General features: G+C 35.4%; 1 protein-coding gene across 1 annotated transcript in view; it reads left to right on the top strand.

Moving 5' to 3' along the window:
- Positions 1-17,426, top strand: part of LOC149805414 (tetratricopeptide repeat protein 8-like) — a 145,293-nt gene that overhangs the window by 37,928 nt on the left and 89,939 nt on the right. The window contains exon 8 of the mRNA XM_089949974.1: positions 6,819-6,990. Within this exon, the coding sequence (XP_089806100.1) occupies positions 6,819-6,990 (172 nt within the window). The remainder of the gene's footprint in view (positions 1-6,818; positions 6,991-17,426) is intronic.

Below are 17,426 nucleotides of genomic sequence, written 5' to 3'. Positions count from 1 at the left end.
GGACACTGGAATGAATGGCATGGACAGGACAGCTTGGTTCAAGCACAGATGACCAAAGTTTTACTGACCATGATTATGCTGATGACATTGCTCTATTGTTAGAGTTGCAACTGATCTTACTGTACAGCCTAGACATCATGCTTGATCTTACTGTACAGCCTAGACATCATGCTTGATCTTACTGTACAGCCTAGACATCATGCTTCATCTTACTGTACAGCCTAGACATCATGCCTGATCTTACTGTACAGCCTAGACATCATGTTTGATCAACCTCAGGCTTAAAATTGGATGGCAAAAAACACAAAACCAGATCTACTGACAAAAATCCAACAACTTGTCAACAGATCATCTTGTCAGCGAAAACACAACAGGAGCACAAGGTTGAGATACTGGACTTGTTTATGTATCTTTGCTGTTCACTTCATAGTTTTGGAGCGCAGAACCACAGATTAGGTACTGCATCAAAATCACTCATCTCTGCATGAAAACCTTGGATGGATACATCTGTTGCTTAATGATTAGACCTGTTATAAAGGTCCAATTATATAACACTTGCATTCTACCAGTCTTGCAGCATGGTTTGGACGCACAGATGTGTACATTGGTAATAACTAAAGAGATTAATGCCTTTTACTGCACACTCTATGGTAAAAGGCACATAAATGCATCTACATGTCACAGATTCACATCTGGGGCAATGCTTCCTTGGGTGGCACATTACTGATGACAAGTTTATAATGTGCCATACATGATACTCTTGCTCTATCTTTGTGCTGTGTCACAGAACCAGAAACTGGAAGGTATCCAAAGCTGAAGGTACCATATATACTCGCGTATAAGCCCGTTTACGTATGAGCCGACTCCCAAACTGAACAGATATAAACACTAAAAAGTGCATGACCCTAGTATAAGCTGACCCACAATTCTGAAACATCTCAAGATGCACAAGGTAAATTTTAAATGCATTTATTTAGGCAAGCTTATATTTGAAAAAAAATACATGTATACTTACCTTGAGGTTGACGTGCCTGATTATTAAAAAGAAATAGTATAAACTTGTTTGAAAAGTAATTTAATTTTCTGTTTTCTTATCGTTTCTGCCTAATTTAGATTTGTGTTTAATTTGATTGAACGATAACAAGAATTTAGCAATCATGAGTTGCTGTAACACTACCTCTCCCTTTTGACTTGATTGTTTGTTATGCATTACTGCATTGGACATTTTATATCAGTGCACTGGTAATTATGTTTTTATTTTGCTTTGAAATTGTAAATACCTAACTCATTAAAATGTAATCCCAGTATGACAACTGAACAAACAACAATACAGTTCAATTCAACGCTCGCAGTTAGGCTACTGAACGTATTTACATAATGGCACCACCACATGTTCATTTTTATAGGTTTGATTACTCACTGAATTAAGTACATCCCTTGGAGTTGAATCATGGGCACCATTGTGCTAAACTTTAACAATATCACCAAAATACAATAATGAAGTTTCAGAAATAATGCTTTGAAAATTGTGCTAATACCTTAAAAGTTGAGTTGTAGTTTGCTTTGGTGTAAGCAACCTTACACTATATAGTACCTGTCAGTTTTCATGCCTAGATGAAGAAAAAAAAAACTCACGACTTTGGGGGCACTCCATGCCTACCTCCCGATTTCATATATTACGATTTTTGCAGAGAACTCCCAATTATTACATTATTACTTCGACTTTCATTTCTTCTAAACAAGAAAAGTTCTACATGTTCTGTTCTACACCTGTAAATTATTGTTGTGATGAAATAATTACTTTACTAGAAAGAATGTCAAGTTTAAACATTCATGTAAGTTAATGATATTTTTTTACCTCTACAACAATAAAAAAATAAAAAATTAAACCAGAACAAACAAATTATTCACAACAATAAAATCATCCACAATTAATTTCAATCCCTAGAATGATCACTACGAATGCTGTAACTCCATATGTTATACCGCCATTCCCACGAAAGAAATTTACACGAGTGAACACCTGACTTTTTTATACTGTATATACCAATGTTAATAACCATCATTAAATTGAAAGAAAGAATGAAAATAGATACCATGCAGCCAATATGTCCTCAAAAAACTAATTCAGAATACATGTTTTACAGTAAACAATACTAAATGCTTTATGAATTGACAATAAGGGAATATGGTTGGATATACAACAAGGGGAAAATACCATGAGACTGCCTACTTAGGTACCATTAGTTCAACAGAATTGGGAATCCTTTATATGCCAATCAATTGCTGGTGCTTACATAACACACAATAGTGTAGAATGTGGTTTCTTTGAATTATGACGGAGGACCAGTCGTTTTCACAAAATAGTTGCATCGATAAGGATTAACTTTTAATTAGTCATGATTGGCTTTCCTGCTTGTTTATTTAAGACTAATCTTTAGCTAATGTGCCGTTTGACCATAGCTGACTAGAATATGAAAATAGGGCATGTCCAGGGGGAAAATAGGGTGCGTCACATGGAGAAATGGCGAGTCTTTTTGCAAATTTCACTTATATTGGACCAGGAAGATCGATCAATATTTAGTGAAAACAAGACTTTAAAAATGCCACCAAAAACCTCCTGATTTTAGGTCCCAATCTCTTTTTTTTTATTCAGTCTCCCTACTAGGCTTTTGAAAAGTTCATAGGTATGCCTTACACCCCGTTTTACAAAACTATGGTAATCGTGCTAATATTTTGGATTAAAATGCAATTACACATCAATGAACTAGTATAGTTACCGGTCAGAATTCCTTCTTAACACAAGCCAGTTTCTGGGTTTTAATGATTAACTGGCCTGTTTCTGCTATCACAAAATGAAAGACAAATTTGCCGACTTTCAACATAGGAGACGCTGAAACATCAAGCTTTACATTGTGTGGAAAGTTATGATGTTTGTTCAGCCAAAACACAACACTAAAATTGATTGATGTTGATCTTAGTTGATCTATATGAGAATTTCAGCCTGTATTATTACCACTCTTTGTGAACATATAAATTATGCTGGTTATATACAATTAAACCTGCGTACCTTTTTAAAAATATTACCTCCATATGTAGGATCACTTATATCATTGAAAATGAATAACTCGTGAGTGCGTGATTCAATAGTTTAATAATTGTCGGTTAACCGTAAGTTAACTTTTTTACATGCTTATGTCTTAAGACATGGAAAAAACTAGTGTTTCATGTCCACAAATTAACAACCATTACAGTAGTAACAAAAAGACATAAAAGCTGTCAAGTTTAGACATTGGCCCGCAGATAAGCTGAAACCCCCCCACCCCACCCCCGTATTCTGGGCCTTTATATTTTCCTAAATTATTTGGCTTATATGTGAATATATACGGTATATATTTCTCAATGGGATCAAGGGATCACTGTATTCTTGCCACTTGGTTACTTTGTATAAGCAGTTTCTTGTCATGAGCTAGTATGTGGAGAGAGGAAAAATAGGTTTTCTTTCAGTACATGTTGATTAAGAATCAGACCATACTTTTTTTCCTATATATAGAGGTCATCAGGTTTTGAGAATGATTCCCATCAGTTCTCCTTACTTGCACTGTTATTTTGCATCAGTGGACACATGCATGAAAGGTGGATTTCATGAAGATAACTGAGTTGGAAACATGTCTATCACAGCTAGACCTTTTTGCACACTTAGCTCCACATATCTACATGAACAAACAGACAAACAAGAATCGGCCTGATATGTCATCTTGCATGTTGTAAGAGGTGACAAATGGAAATGGGTGCTATGGTGACTCAGTAGCAAGCCAGACTCACAGCTGAATGGGGTTCAGGTTTGAATTGTTCATCAGATCATCCTGAGTTTGTTACCATGATATGTCCTTGGGCAAGGCACTTTTCTCCAATTGCTTTAGCACTAAACAGCCTACTTGTGCTGCTATGCTATATAACACCAGAATCAAACAAACACATGATCATGTACAGCCTAGTTGTCCTAGCTACGTCTAACTGGCACTGAGTATACCAGGCACACCAGTATGCAATAAAGATATTAATTTTCCAGACAAGATGTTCGTTAAAATGATAATTTTAATTTGCAAACAAATTATCAAGATGCTAAAAAATTATTTTTTGATGGCCTGAAAAATTGGATAAATGACATTACTCACTGAGTGTAATATTGGAATATGCATTTACGGTACTCTAAATTTGTTTGCTGTCGAGCTCCAATAAATTGAGTGTGCTAAACCAGTCATCACATCAACAGTAGTTCTAGACTGCAATCATAACTTGTTTCTTTTATGTTGCAGACAGTATGCTATTTTACATATACTTTTATTATTTGTTTGGTTATATTTTCAGTATGATAAGTTCTAGAAATGAAATGTTACTGTGGTTTGTGAGATACCAATCTTATTATCATGGATTGTGTGGTGTCTTTGAATCGTGAATTGAAACACACAATAAGCACTGAGGCATCTATGAAGAAAGTGGGATCTTGTTGTTGATGGTTGGTTTTCACAGCTGAATGGGGTTTATGCATGACTATAGTATGCAGAGGAAATGAGAGCTAAGTGCCTTTTCCTTGGATATGCAGAGGCAGCCAGTAAATATGCCAGTATAAGTATTTACTAAAAAATGTAGCTGATAACCACAAAAATAATTAAATTCAGAGTGCAGGCCTGGGTGGGTATTGAACCCACTACCCTTTTATTACATGTCCAGTGTTCTACCAACTCAGCTATCATTGCTCCCTTAGGGTAGGACCCAGATGCATAACCATGAACCTCAGTACAACTGAAATATGTAAATATGCCAGTATAATTATTCACTAAACAATGTAGCTGATAACCACAAAAATAATTAATTTAATTCAGAGTGCATTTTCTTTATGTGTTATCTTTAAATAGATGCACAGTACATTTTTTTATACTTTATTTTAAATGAATTCACATTACACGTACTTCTTTATGTTGTATATTTTACATAAATTGACAGATCTTTTGTTTTATCTTTGAATAAATTCATAGTACATCTTTATGTTTTTTTTTCTTTAAATAAATTCACTCTACATCTTTATGTTTCATCTTGAATAAATTCACTGTGCATCTTTTTATTTTATCGTTAAATAAATTTACTGTACATCTTTATGTTTTGTCTTTCAAATAAATTCACAGTATATCGTAATGTTTTATCTCTGTCTTTTATTATTTGGTTTCAAGCCATGTATATGTAGGGTTTTAGTTTATAAGTGTTAGCTTTTGGGTTTTCCCCTTCTTTGTAGTCCTCAGTCTTCCTACAAAAATGGAACCCAACCCATTTCCCATTGAACCTACACATTGTCTTTAATGTGAGTAAGCAGTACTTGGCAGTTTTCTCATCTAAATATATGGTATATTAAAAGGAATTCTCATTCTTTTCTTTCTTTGAGAGTGGTGTCATGTTTATTCCAAACTTCCGTCACCTGTCACTGCATGTACATGTGTGCCCACATCAAATTATATCCTTTGCTGTCACAGAGATTGGAAATCTTTCATTAAATTAATAGCCCATATATCACAGGTGTTCACTGCTATTTTAAAAGTTTAAAACTTTGTTAACTTGTAAATTATGGCTTTTTCTCAGAATGCTTTTTCTTTTGTTTTAATCTCAGCTGGCCATAAGGCCAAATGAGTTTATGGTGTGGCCATAAGGCCAAATGAGTTTATGGTGTGGTCCTCTGACTATTTTACGTAAGTCATTATCCATTCACAGCTGTTATTTACAACTTCTTTTTAAAAACCACTTGATTAATTTGCACTTGATTTTACAGGAACATTCTAGTATCAAGGCCTTTCACATTTGTTCACTAGATATAAATATATCGTCAAATATGGTCACCATTAATAAATATTGAAAAACATTTGATCTGCGGAATCTGACTAATTTTAGATAAAGTCTCCTTTTAATTTGAAAAAAGGATGCCATTCTGCTATAAAATATGGCCCCTGTTTCTAGAAACAGAACAATTGTTAATTGATTCATTTTTAAAAATATGGTCATGTTATCAAAAAAAGAAAAATTGTTGAATGATTTGTTTTTGAAAGTGCTTAGATGAATCTTATAAAATTTGACAGCATCCTAGCATGAATTTGAACTAATGATGCCAATCTTATCAACCACTCAACAAACTTTAAGTACATTTGTGATAAAGAGCAACCTGGCACAAAGGGCATTCAGATTTGTGCAAATTATGCCATTCTGCCATCAGATATGGCCACAATTACTAAAAATAGAAAACTTGTAATCATCTTTATCCCAGTAAACCACTTAACAGAAATTTTCACCAATGTTTACAGAAAGTATTAGACAAATGATGCTAAAGTCCCAATTGAACGTAGATGAGCATTCAAACACACTGAAACAATCGTTTGGATAATATATGTAATTAATAGCATTAGAAGAAAGTCATCAGTTTTGTAGGTCATTTAAATCTTCAAATTATGGCATTTCTCCTGTAATAAACCCAAAGGGCCAGCAAAGTAAATTTGTCATAAATTAGTGGATGTGTTTATGAGTAGAATTATGGTATCTTTCTTAAATATTTGCCAAACATTTTGTAAAAATATTGGATGGGCATGGCATGGGGTTATTATCAAATAAATATGGTAAAGCAGGTGATCAGACTGGAGGAGAGTGACAAGACTGGGAGGTGGTTTAATTTTAAAGAATAACTGCTTTTACTGACCAGGTATGTTTATTGTGGAGGGTCTCAGTTTGAGGGTTATCAAAGGGTTTTACTGTTAAAACTGCATTCTTTTGTTTTTCAGGCGACTTCTGCAGATGGGTGTTTATAATGCTGAACTGTTCAACAACTTGGGTTTGTGCTGTTTTTATGCTCAGCAGTATGATATGACATTAAACTGTTTTGAAAGAGCCTTGTCATTAGGAGAGGAGCAGACCTTGTCAGATGTGTGGTATAACATTGGACATGTTGCTCTGGTAAGTCCATTTCCCAAAGGAAAAAATACCTTTATATCTTTTCATCTTTTTTATCCTTTTTTCATACATTTGTCTGTTTATTTGACTGTGTTTTCTTTGCCTTCAGCAGAGGTGCTATGAATTTTACCTTTGGTAGATAACTTGGTATCATGACAAAGGATAGCGGTGTCTTGTCCAGCATGTGATACTACTGCGCTGGTAGCCTAATGGTTACAGCATCTGGCTCAGATGTGGGAGGTCACAGGTTTGAACCCTGGCTGAGTCATACCAAAGACTTTTTTAAATGGTACTAACAGCTGCATCGCTAGGCGCTCAGCATAAAGAGGTTAGAGTTAGGACTGGTTGGCCTGGTGTCAGCATAATGTAATTGGGTGGGATATCTTGCTATATGTCTGCGGCATGATGCCCCAGTGCTAGACATCACTTTAAACTGCCACACTGCAGACATCATAGTGCTATGACTGGAAAATTGTTAAAGCTATGTTAAAAATCCAAATCACACACATACACTGTCCAGCATGTGATATGATTTATCTTATTTCATTGATGCACATTTTAATACAAAAGTCATGTGCAGACTTTACAACTTCTACAAAATGTGTGTTGAAACATATTCTTTGTGTTGGGTGATAAAAAAAGAGTGATAAAGATCTTCAGCATTTATATGGAAATGGCAGAGGTCTAAGGAAACATAACTTTCTAGACTTTCAGTTTGTACTATGGATGTGGCAAACGGTGTCCCTGAATTTAATCATGGCACCTTAGGTTATGGTTTCCCTATCATGCTATCACACATGGGGATAAAAAAAAATTCTCAACACCAGAAGGAATAATTTCACTGTGTTTAATTTATTTTCTAGATTAACTATCCATACTTGATTATATTTCATATCTAACTGCAAACAGTAGAGATGCTGATTTGCCATCACAGAATATCTTGGCAGATCAGAATCTGTGCAGTTTGTTCTACTGATTACTCCTAACACATTGCAAAGACACAGATCTGCCAGCACATTGTGTAACAGCATATCCAGTTCTGTGCAGTTTGCAGTGGATTTAACTTATAAGCTAGTATATATGGTATTCAGCATAATCTTTGAAAGTAAACAGATTATGATGCAAAATTTTGTGACTGAAGCGTTTCAGGTGAACCAGTCCTATTTTAAGTGTCGACTTATTTTTAATTCCAATGGTATTTGAAATTTGTATGATTTGAAACCAGCAGATGAATATTTTAGGTTTGTGATACACAGAAATAAGGAAAAGCTTCATGAATAAAGCTGTATATTGTCTATATTATCGGTGATTCATAACACACATTTTTGGACTTAGCCTTTTGTTGGCATTACATAGCCACTTTTGTGATGACATCCTGTAAAACACTACCATATACATACATCAGTATAGACCAGTTATTTATTACTTGTTATGAGTTTATTGATATTTATAGCTAAAAATCATTTTTTATTTTCATCTGATTCTTATGTATCAGATTTGCAAAGCTGTAAAAGAAAAATGTTCTCTTTACAACAATATTAGCACAAATTCTTTGGATCAGTGGTGCACAGACAACTTGATTCTATAATATATAAAAAACATCATGTTGGGTAATGATCATCGTACATATTGATGTAAGCAAATACAATAGCAGAAATAGCATTTTGTTTATGTTTCATCTCTATTATTTGCATTTCTTAAAAGTTACTGAGTCATAGGATGTGTATCTTTCAGTTGCAGTCTCACAAAGATGTTGAGATAGGCTAATGCAGGATGCTTATGTTTATAATAATATTGGGATTGTATTCCAATAGCTTCAGTTTATTTGATTGTATTTGCTCATGTGTAACAATTGAACAAGAAACAAAAAGTAATGTAGACCCAGATCAGTGATTGCATACTATATCAGAACATCAGGGTCAATGTTGTTCACTGCCAAGCACCAGTAGAACAAACAGCATAGAAGGAGGCCTGAAGATGATAGAACTCTGAGCTTGAGATTTTGTGTCAGCCAGTCACAAAGGACTTTGCTTTTGTAATATGGGTTTTGATTGGTTCAGGGTGAACACTCAGTCTGAAGTTCTATCACTTCCAGGCCAGATCTAACTTGTATTATACAGGGCAGATGCCTTCGCTGTTTTTCAGTTGTTTGCATGATATATATGGATATATATATGGTTTTGATTGCATGATATAAATGGATTTGTTATATGGTACTGATTGCTTGATATTAATAAATATGTGTGGTACTCATTGCATGATATAAATGGATTTGTTATATGGTACTGATTGCTTGATATTAATAAATATGTGTGGTACTCATTGCATGATATAAATGGATTTGTTATATGGTACTGATTGCTTGATATTAATAAATATGTGTGGTACTCATTGCATGATATAAATGGATATATGTGGTATTGATTGTATCAATGCACAGCTAACCAGATGAGTATCAAGGTGGAATATGTTTCATTGACATTTTACATTAGCATCTGTTGCATGATATTTTGTAGCCATCTCATTTTGATGGCAGCCAGCTAAAAAAAGGTACAAAGTCACTGTTCTGTTGTAGTTATGCATCCAGGATACATTTTTGCTGCTTTTTAACAGTGAAGTCAATTGTGTTGTTACAATTTTTCCTTATCAATTGTTGTCAGTTACTGCAAAAATAATTTAATTGTTTATGATGGACTGAACTTTATCTTCTAAAGCACTAATACCAAAAAGTCATTTCCATCCTGCACTTTTCACAGGAAAGGAAGGAATTGCCATTAATACTTGCTTATAAGTTGGGTCCAGTTGCAAACTGCATAGGTTGAGATCTCTCATTGCATAATGCACTGGTAGATCTGAGTCTGCGAGGTTTGTTAGGAGCAATCAACTAAACAAAAAACACAGACCCAGATCAGCGGGCACATTATTTGATGGCAGATCTGGGTCTGTGGCATTTGAACTTGAGTTGATTTATAATAGAGTATAGATGGTATGCAGTTCAGCCTGTTGATTCTTGTTTGCATGCGTACTTTTGTAATGTTTTGCAAATTCTCCTGAAGGGTTCAAAACAGAGACTTCAAAACATTTGGTTACAATTGGAACTGGTCTATAGATGTGATTCGTTGCATTAGTTTGAGGACTGGTAGGAAGTTGGTGTTGTATAAATTTGAAATAACTCCCAAATTATGAAACAAAGATGTCTGAGAACCAGTGTGTGATCACTGTGTGTGTGTGCTTGTGTGTGTATGATTTGGATTAACAATTTTCCAGTCACAGTGCTATGATGAATGCAGTATGGCAGTTTATAGTGATGTCTAGAACTGGGGCATCATGCTGCAGACATGTAGCATCATGTCTCACCCAGTCACATTATATTGACACCAAGTTGACCAGTCCTAACATTAACTTCTTAATGTTGAGTACCAGGCGAGGCAGCTGTAACTACCATTTTTATAAGTCTTTGGTATGACTCGGCCAGGGTTCTAACCCTTGACCTCCCACATCCGAGACGGATGCTCTAACTGGTAAGCCACTAGAGCAGTGTGTGATCACTGACCCATGTCTCAACAGATGTCAGATGAGTTGTTAGGAAGAGACCCCTGTGTCATGCTCTGAAGCAGTGGCGTCGCTAGGGGGGTGTGGGGGGTGCGGACCGCACCGGGTGACACCATCTCAGAGGGGTGACACCAAAATGAAAAATTGCAAATTTTACAGAGCACACACTGCTTGGTCTAGTCGGATTTCATAAGCGGATAACCGATCATAGTTAAATACATGACTAGCAGGCACAGCAGTGGCGTCGCTAGGTGGATGCGGGGGGTGCGGACTGCACCGGGTGACACCATCAGAGGGGGTGACACCAAAACGACATTACTAAGGATTCTGTATGGTCTGTTACGGAAGGGGGACCATGGGGGTGACACCATGAGCTACCGCACTGGGTGACACCAACCCGAGTGACGCCATTGCTCTGAAGGCATTATGTTTTGGCTCCTGGGTCACAAATTTGAAACTGTCAAGACTCTTTAACTGCATATACACTTACTGAACATGAAAAGATGAATTCAGATTTACAGTACCTCTAGGCCCCTGGGTATATTCTTAAAACTAGAAACTTAGTCCTTGGTTCGTAATGTGCAAACAATTGAAATTCATTGTCCATATCTATATATATACACTGACTGAATATGAAAAGATAAATTTATACATGTAATAGATGTTGGCTCAGAGATCAACCCAAAAAACTCAAGGTCTTGGCCTGTAGGTCATAGCTTGGTTTCCCCCACCATATATCCCTAAGGGTCCCCCTTTTACTCTGATTTTTGGAGTGGGTGGGACATGGCAAGGAATCACAGGGTTATGTATTTCACAAACATTTTATTTATTTGTGTTGTTGAATTTTTGTATTTTCTCTTTCATTTCATTTTGGATATGCTGACTTCTATCACTTCAGATTTTCCTTACTTTAAAAGACTCAAGAAACTATTTGAGTCATCATTTTGTCAGTGAGGATGTAAAGACCACAATCAAGTGTTTTCTTAGTGACTAAAAGAGGGAAGATCTTTCATTGCCTTAGCTCCTATGATGTCATTGAGTATTGCATTAGGTTTACATGAAAAACTTGTGTCAAAGGATATTTTGTTTGTCAATTAAACCTGCCTCACTGTGTGTTCCAAATGCAAGTCTCCGATGACCATTTGTAAACTAAGAGCAAACTTGAATTTTGTGATAGTTGTATTTGCTTCCTGTATGATACATGTTCTTGTACATGTTGTATGATACTTGTTCTTGTATGTGTTGTATGATACATGTTTTTGTATGTATTGAATGATACATGCTCTTGTATGTGTTGTATGATACATGTTCTTGTGCATGTTGTATGATACATGCTCTTGTATGTGTTGCATGATGCATGTTCTTGTATATCTTGTATGATACATGTTTTTGTATGTGCTGTATGATACATGTTCTTATATGTGTTGTATGATGCACATTCTTGTATGTGTTGTATGATACAAGTTCTTGTTTTATGATGTATGATACATATTCTTTTATGGGCTGTATGATGCATGTTATTGTATGTGTTGTATGATATTTGTTCTTGTATGATACATGTTTTTGTATGTCTTTAATGATACATGTTATTGTATGTGTTGTATAATACATTCTTGTATGTGTTGTATGATACATATTCTTGTATGGGTTGTATGATACATGTTATTGTATGTGTTGTATGATATATTTTCTTGTATGTCTTGTATGATACATGTTTTGTATGTCTTTTATGATATGTGTTCTTGTATGTCTTGTATGATACATGTTCTTGTGTGTCTTGTATGATACATGTTTTTGAATGTCTTGTATGATACCTGTTCTTGTATGTCTTGTATGATATGTTCTTGCATGTCTTTATTTACCGGTACAAGGATTCTTTGGTTTCCATAAACACTTTTCTTATTTCTTACTGTATCTAAACATGGTCATAATGAACTAATTTGTATTTCTCCTAAATTTCAAGTATTTCATCTGAATTGGTGTAGCACATGTCCTGTTCATTCCTTGTTTTATCTCACTTAAATCTTTCATCAATCTTTCAGAATTTATTGCTTCTTAACGACATTTTCAAGTTTTACATTAGTTTCAGCAGAATTTAATTGAAATTAAAATTCCAGCCACTTAGTTTATTTGATGTGTTTTTTGCTGTTGTAATTCTACTATCAAGTTTGCAATAGCATTAAGGTACCTGGAATGAAATTTATAATTTGATTGCAGCTGCAAATTGCCCCAAGTAACCAAATTTTAGTACATTGAGAAATCAAATTTTTTTTTTTTAGCATGAAAATTTAGCTGAATAAGTAATAGACTTTAATTTATTTTACAGTTTTAATTACTAGATATTGTTGCAAGCAGACATGCCTACTTCTGCACTCGCAGCATGTTAACTGTCCCTAATTGCAAATCTGTATCAGCCACTTATATAATCCACACATTATCGGTAAACTGTGCCAGAAGTCACCATGTTCTGCCAGAAATTATGATTTTGATAATTACCCCATTTAGAAATTTTTTTGAGAAATTTAAAGGAAAAGAGAATTCATACAGAAGAATAGTTGGACAGTAATCAAACACTGATTTAGCATTCAGAAATTGGTTACAGTCATTCTAGATCTTTAGGAATTAGGTGATGACAACCAATTGACTTTTCAAAAAGTTCATAGGGGAAACCCATCTTACACCACCATACAGTGTAATTACACAAACTACATATCCTATGAAGCGCCTGTAGAGACCTTTAGCAGTTCAGAAGCAAAAATGATGACAAGCAAAATATTAAAAGTACATGTACCCCTTTTTGGACAATTTCAAAAGTAAATTATCTCAAAAATGGGTAAAATGAAACATGTAAAACCCCATTACACTTCTACAATAATCATATATTTAGTATGCAAAGCTTTCATTAAAATACCAAAAACAGTGTTGTAGAATAATCAATGACAAAATGAAATCTCATAATATTCCCCTGCAGAAGGGCCAGCATCCACTGGCCTTCATACATCCATCATCATTAGGAGCATGATATCACAGACAAGAATGGATTTATATCAAACAAATGTTTTGCAGATACTTACATAGTGAAAGAATACCTTGGGTTTTTATTTTTAAAAATATAGCGATGGATTAAACAAAACTTAGCATGTGGATGTATCCATATTATGACCTTCTGTCCATAATATTATATACTAGGTTAAAGACCATGTAAAAGATATTTTGTCTGGTACATATCCTGTGAACATGTTAATTCAAAAATGTATGAAAATATTTTGTTACCAGATTTGGTGCATTTTTTATTCGAGATAATATTCTTCAGTTTTATTTTGGCCAGTAGAACATTGGTCCATTGAGGCATACATTTGTTGAAGAAATTTCCCCAAAAATGGACCAGATAAAGAAATTTCAACTTATTGCACATCTATGAAAACCACATGTCTAGTTTATGACCCAAAAGAAATTTCCACCAAAATGGGCCAAGGAAATAAAACTTACTGCATATCAATACCAACCATATATGTAGCCTACAAAGTTTCAATAAAATTTCCCAACTGGTGTTGGATAAGAATGAATGACAAACTTAATTCTCAAAGTATCCCTTTTTCAACAAATTTGCCAGTAAATGAGTCAAAGGAAATTGCCAAGTAAAACCATATTGCTCATTATAAATAAGCCAGATATGTAGCCTGCATAATTTCAGTAACATCTTTCAAAAAGTGGAATTCTCAGAATACCTCTTTTTCAATACTTTTTCAAAAAGATGAGACCATCTTTTATCACAGATGGATAGTTGAACAGATAGACAGACTGATGTATAGGACAATGAAAACAGATCTGCCAAAGTGCATAGACAGTAGAATCTTATATTAGAATATATTAATTGAAGATACATATAATTATCCCCACACTAAATGATTGTATATTTGTGATACCTTTCATCTGTCCATCTATCCATCTTTCTATCCATTCATCTGTTGTCCATAATCCTAAATCTGTCCAATCCTACACTGCTGAGTGGAAATTCACCAAACTTGGTACATAGGTTGCCCATCTGTTGAACATCTGCAATATGTATGAATTTTGGGCCCCACCTCATATTTCTTGGGAGGGGGTCAGAGGTCAGGTATACAATATTTACAGTTGTAGTGACATTTTAAAATCTTTTCTTTTTTACCATGCTTTGTATACTATATATACTCCCTTATAAATCGAGACCAACTGCAAAAGGCACAAACCCTAATCTGCCATCGCATGATGTACAGGCACATCAGGGTCTGTTTAGTTTGTTAGGAGTAATCAGTAGAACAAACAGCATAGACCCTGATCTGCAGATGCATTATGCTATGGCAGATCAGGATCTATGTTGTTTACAGTTTGGTTCGACTTATAAGTGAGCATATACAGTATGCATTCAGAGGGCACAGGGAAGACATGTAATATATGTAATGGATTCTGGATTACAAACCCAGTATCAGGTTCCAGGTGTTGGTTGCATTTGATCATTGGGTTGAAAATAGTTTACAACTACAACTGCATCCTGCAATTAATTCAGATTTGCATAACATTACTTCCTGTTATTTAATGCTTTTGGAAGATAGTCGAGTTTATTTGTTATGTCTATTTTTGGCCATCCATACAGATATTATCAGAATTTTAATGCAGATCCAAACATTATCATGCGTGGCCATCTCTAGATGCAGCAATTTTCAAGTCCTGTATAGTCTTAGGACAGGAAGTTGGAGCTGTATTTTATACCATATTCAGCTACATGTTATGTACACTCAGATGTGCACTGTGTAAAGCAGGCCTGAAATTCATGAAACATTTCAGGTAAAAGTCTTAAACTCTGTTGCCAGAAATCATAGTTTGAAAACTGCTCAACTTCAGAGGAATAGTCAAAAGGTATAAATTAGCAAAGGTTAAATATTTCATGCAAATATGACCTTGGAAATAATCTATCTTAAAGTTCTATGTCAGGTCTCAATCCAGTCTTGTAAATATGAAGAATTCTGAACCAGATCTGCCAGCATATCAATGTCTTCATGTTTCACTAGAACTCACAAATATAATAAACAATGTATACTGTAGGCTTTGAACTGCCAGAACATTATGGACTCCTGATCCTGAGCTGCACTTGTCACAGTTGGGCACCCAGTCTCCATAAGGATTTATCCCATATGTGGGTCCTTACAGTTCCAGTTATAAATTTAGCATCCTTTATGGGTTTAATGGATATCACCTCATTCATATAGCAAAATTCCTCCTCCCATGGGTGAACTGCCACGAAGAATTATGGGAAGAAACCATAATATAACAGAGACCCAGTCTACTGTGGAAAATCATTGGTGCATATGCAGTAGTCTGGGTTTTTTTCTGGACACCATATGCATTGTAATGTAATGCAACATTACTCTGTTGAAATTTTGCCTTAGACTCTAATTGTAAATCAAATATTCAGAGGTTATGTCCTCAGTCCATTACTTTTTTATTCATGGATTTAACTCTTTGTGAGCTTTGTTGTTGTTATAGGGTTTAACACCATTTTTCAGCACAAGATAGGCTATACATGGCGGCCAGTATTAATGGTGGAGGAAGAACCAGGGAAAACTCCAGAAAGAACCACCGACCCACGAGAAGCTACCGGCAAGCTTTCTCACATATCCACACTGGCCGAGCCCTAGACTTGAAGCCACGCAGACAGAGGTGAGATGGCAGTGATCCGTGACGGAGAGCGCTTTAGACCACTTGGCCACTCGGGGCCCCCCTTTGTGAGTTTTTACCAGATGAATTAAAACAGTACCCTGTTTAATGTTTCCCTGCCTTGTAGTGTGTGGGTGATCTGTAATATTTGTTCATTATTACTGTTATTTTTTAGTCCAGCCCTTGGGTGGGTATCATCTTCCTTCTCATTAAGACTTCCTTGTTGGACATTCTTTTTTCTTCTTTTAGATAATTAGTGAACATTATTTCATGCTTCATTTGCTTTGCATCGAGTTTAGTCTGGCATATTGCATAATGGGGTCACACTCTAGCTTTATGTTTTAGAAACACCCATTTGAATGATTTTAGTGAATTTTAGCGAATCAGTGCTGGTTCTCCAAACATTAGATTTGTATTGCTTTGTCAGTAATACCTCCTCCATTGGAATTAGCACTTTTGTCAGAATTACTCACACTCCCTCTTTTTTTTGTACATTAAGTTATTTAGATTGCATTTTTTTCTTCCCCATTTTTTAGAAGATCATATCCAGTAATGTAATTATTGATGGTGTGTTTACTTGTCTCACACCAAAATTCATCATTGTTATAACTGATCCTTTCATAACTCAGGTAACCGCTCTGGTGGCCTAGTGGTTAGAGCATCTGCCTTGGATGCGGGAGGTCATGGGTTTGATCCCTGGCAGAGTCATACCAAAGACTTACAAAAATGGTACTAACAGCTGCCTTGCTTGGCCACTCAGCATTAAGAGGTTAGTGTTAGGACTGATCGGCCTGGTGGCAGGAAAATGTGACTAGGTGGGACATCATGCTACATGTCTGTGGCATGATGCCTCAGTGCTAGGCATCACTATAAAACTGCCACACTCCAGACATCGTAGCAATACGACAAAAAAAAAGTCCAAAGTCATAACTCAGGTTCAGTACTCTAATCTTAGATGGGTGTGGTTACAGGCCTAACGCTACTTCTATCATCTGTATACCTATGGTGGCAGGTAAAGTCACCTTTTCATATTCATTGTATTGTTTATTACATTAATCTCCAGACTTCTTTGCATGAAATGTCTAAACAGAGCCCCAGTTGCAGACAGACAGGTGTCTGCTGTGCTGTTTCTGGCTCAGTGAGATGTGTGACTTCACTGAAAACCATTATACTTATAAGGGGAGGAGAAAAGA

Source organism: Sinohyriopsis cumingii, chromosome 2 (assembly GCF_028554795.1).
Source record: "Sinohyriopsis cumingii isolate HCF-2022 chromosome 2, ASM2855479v2, whole genome shotgun sequence".
NCBI lineage: Eukaryota > Metazoa > Mollusca > Bivalvia > Unionida > Unionidae > Sinohyriopsis > Sinohyriopsis cumingii.
Note: the sequence above shows the minus strand (reverse complement) of the source record. Positions and strands in the feature narration are given on the sequence as shown.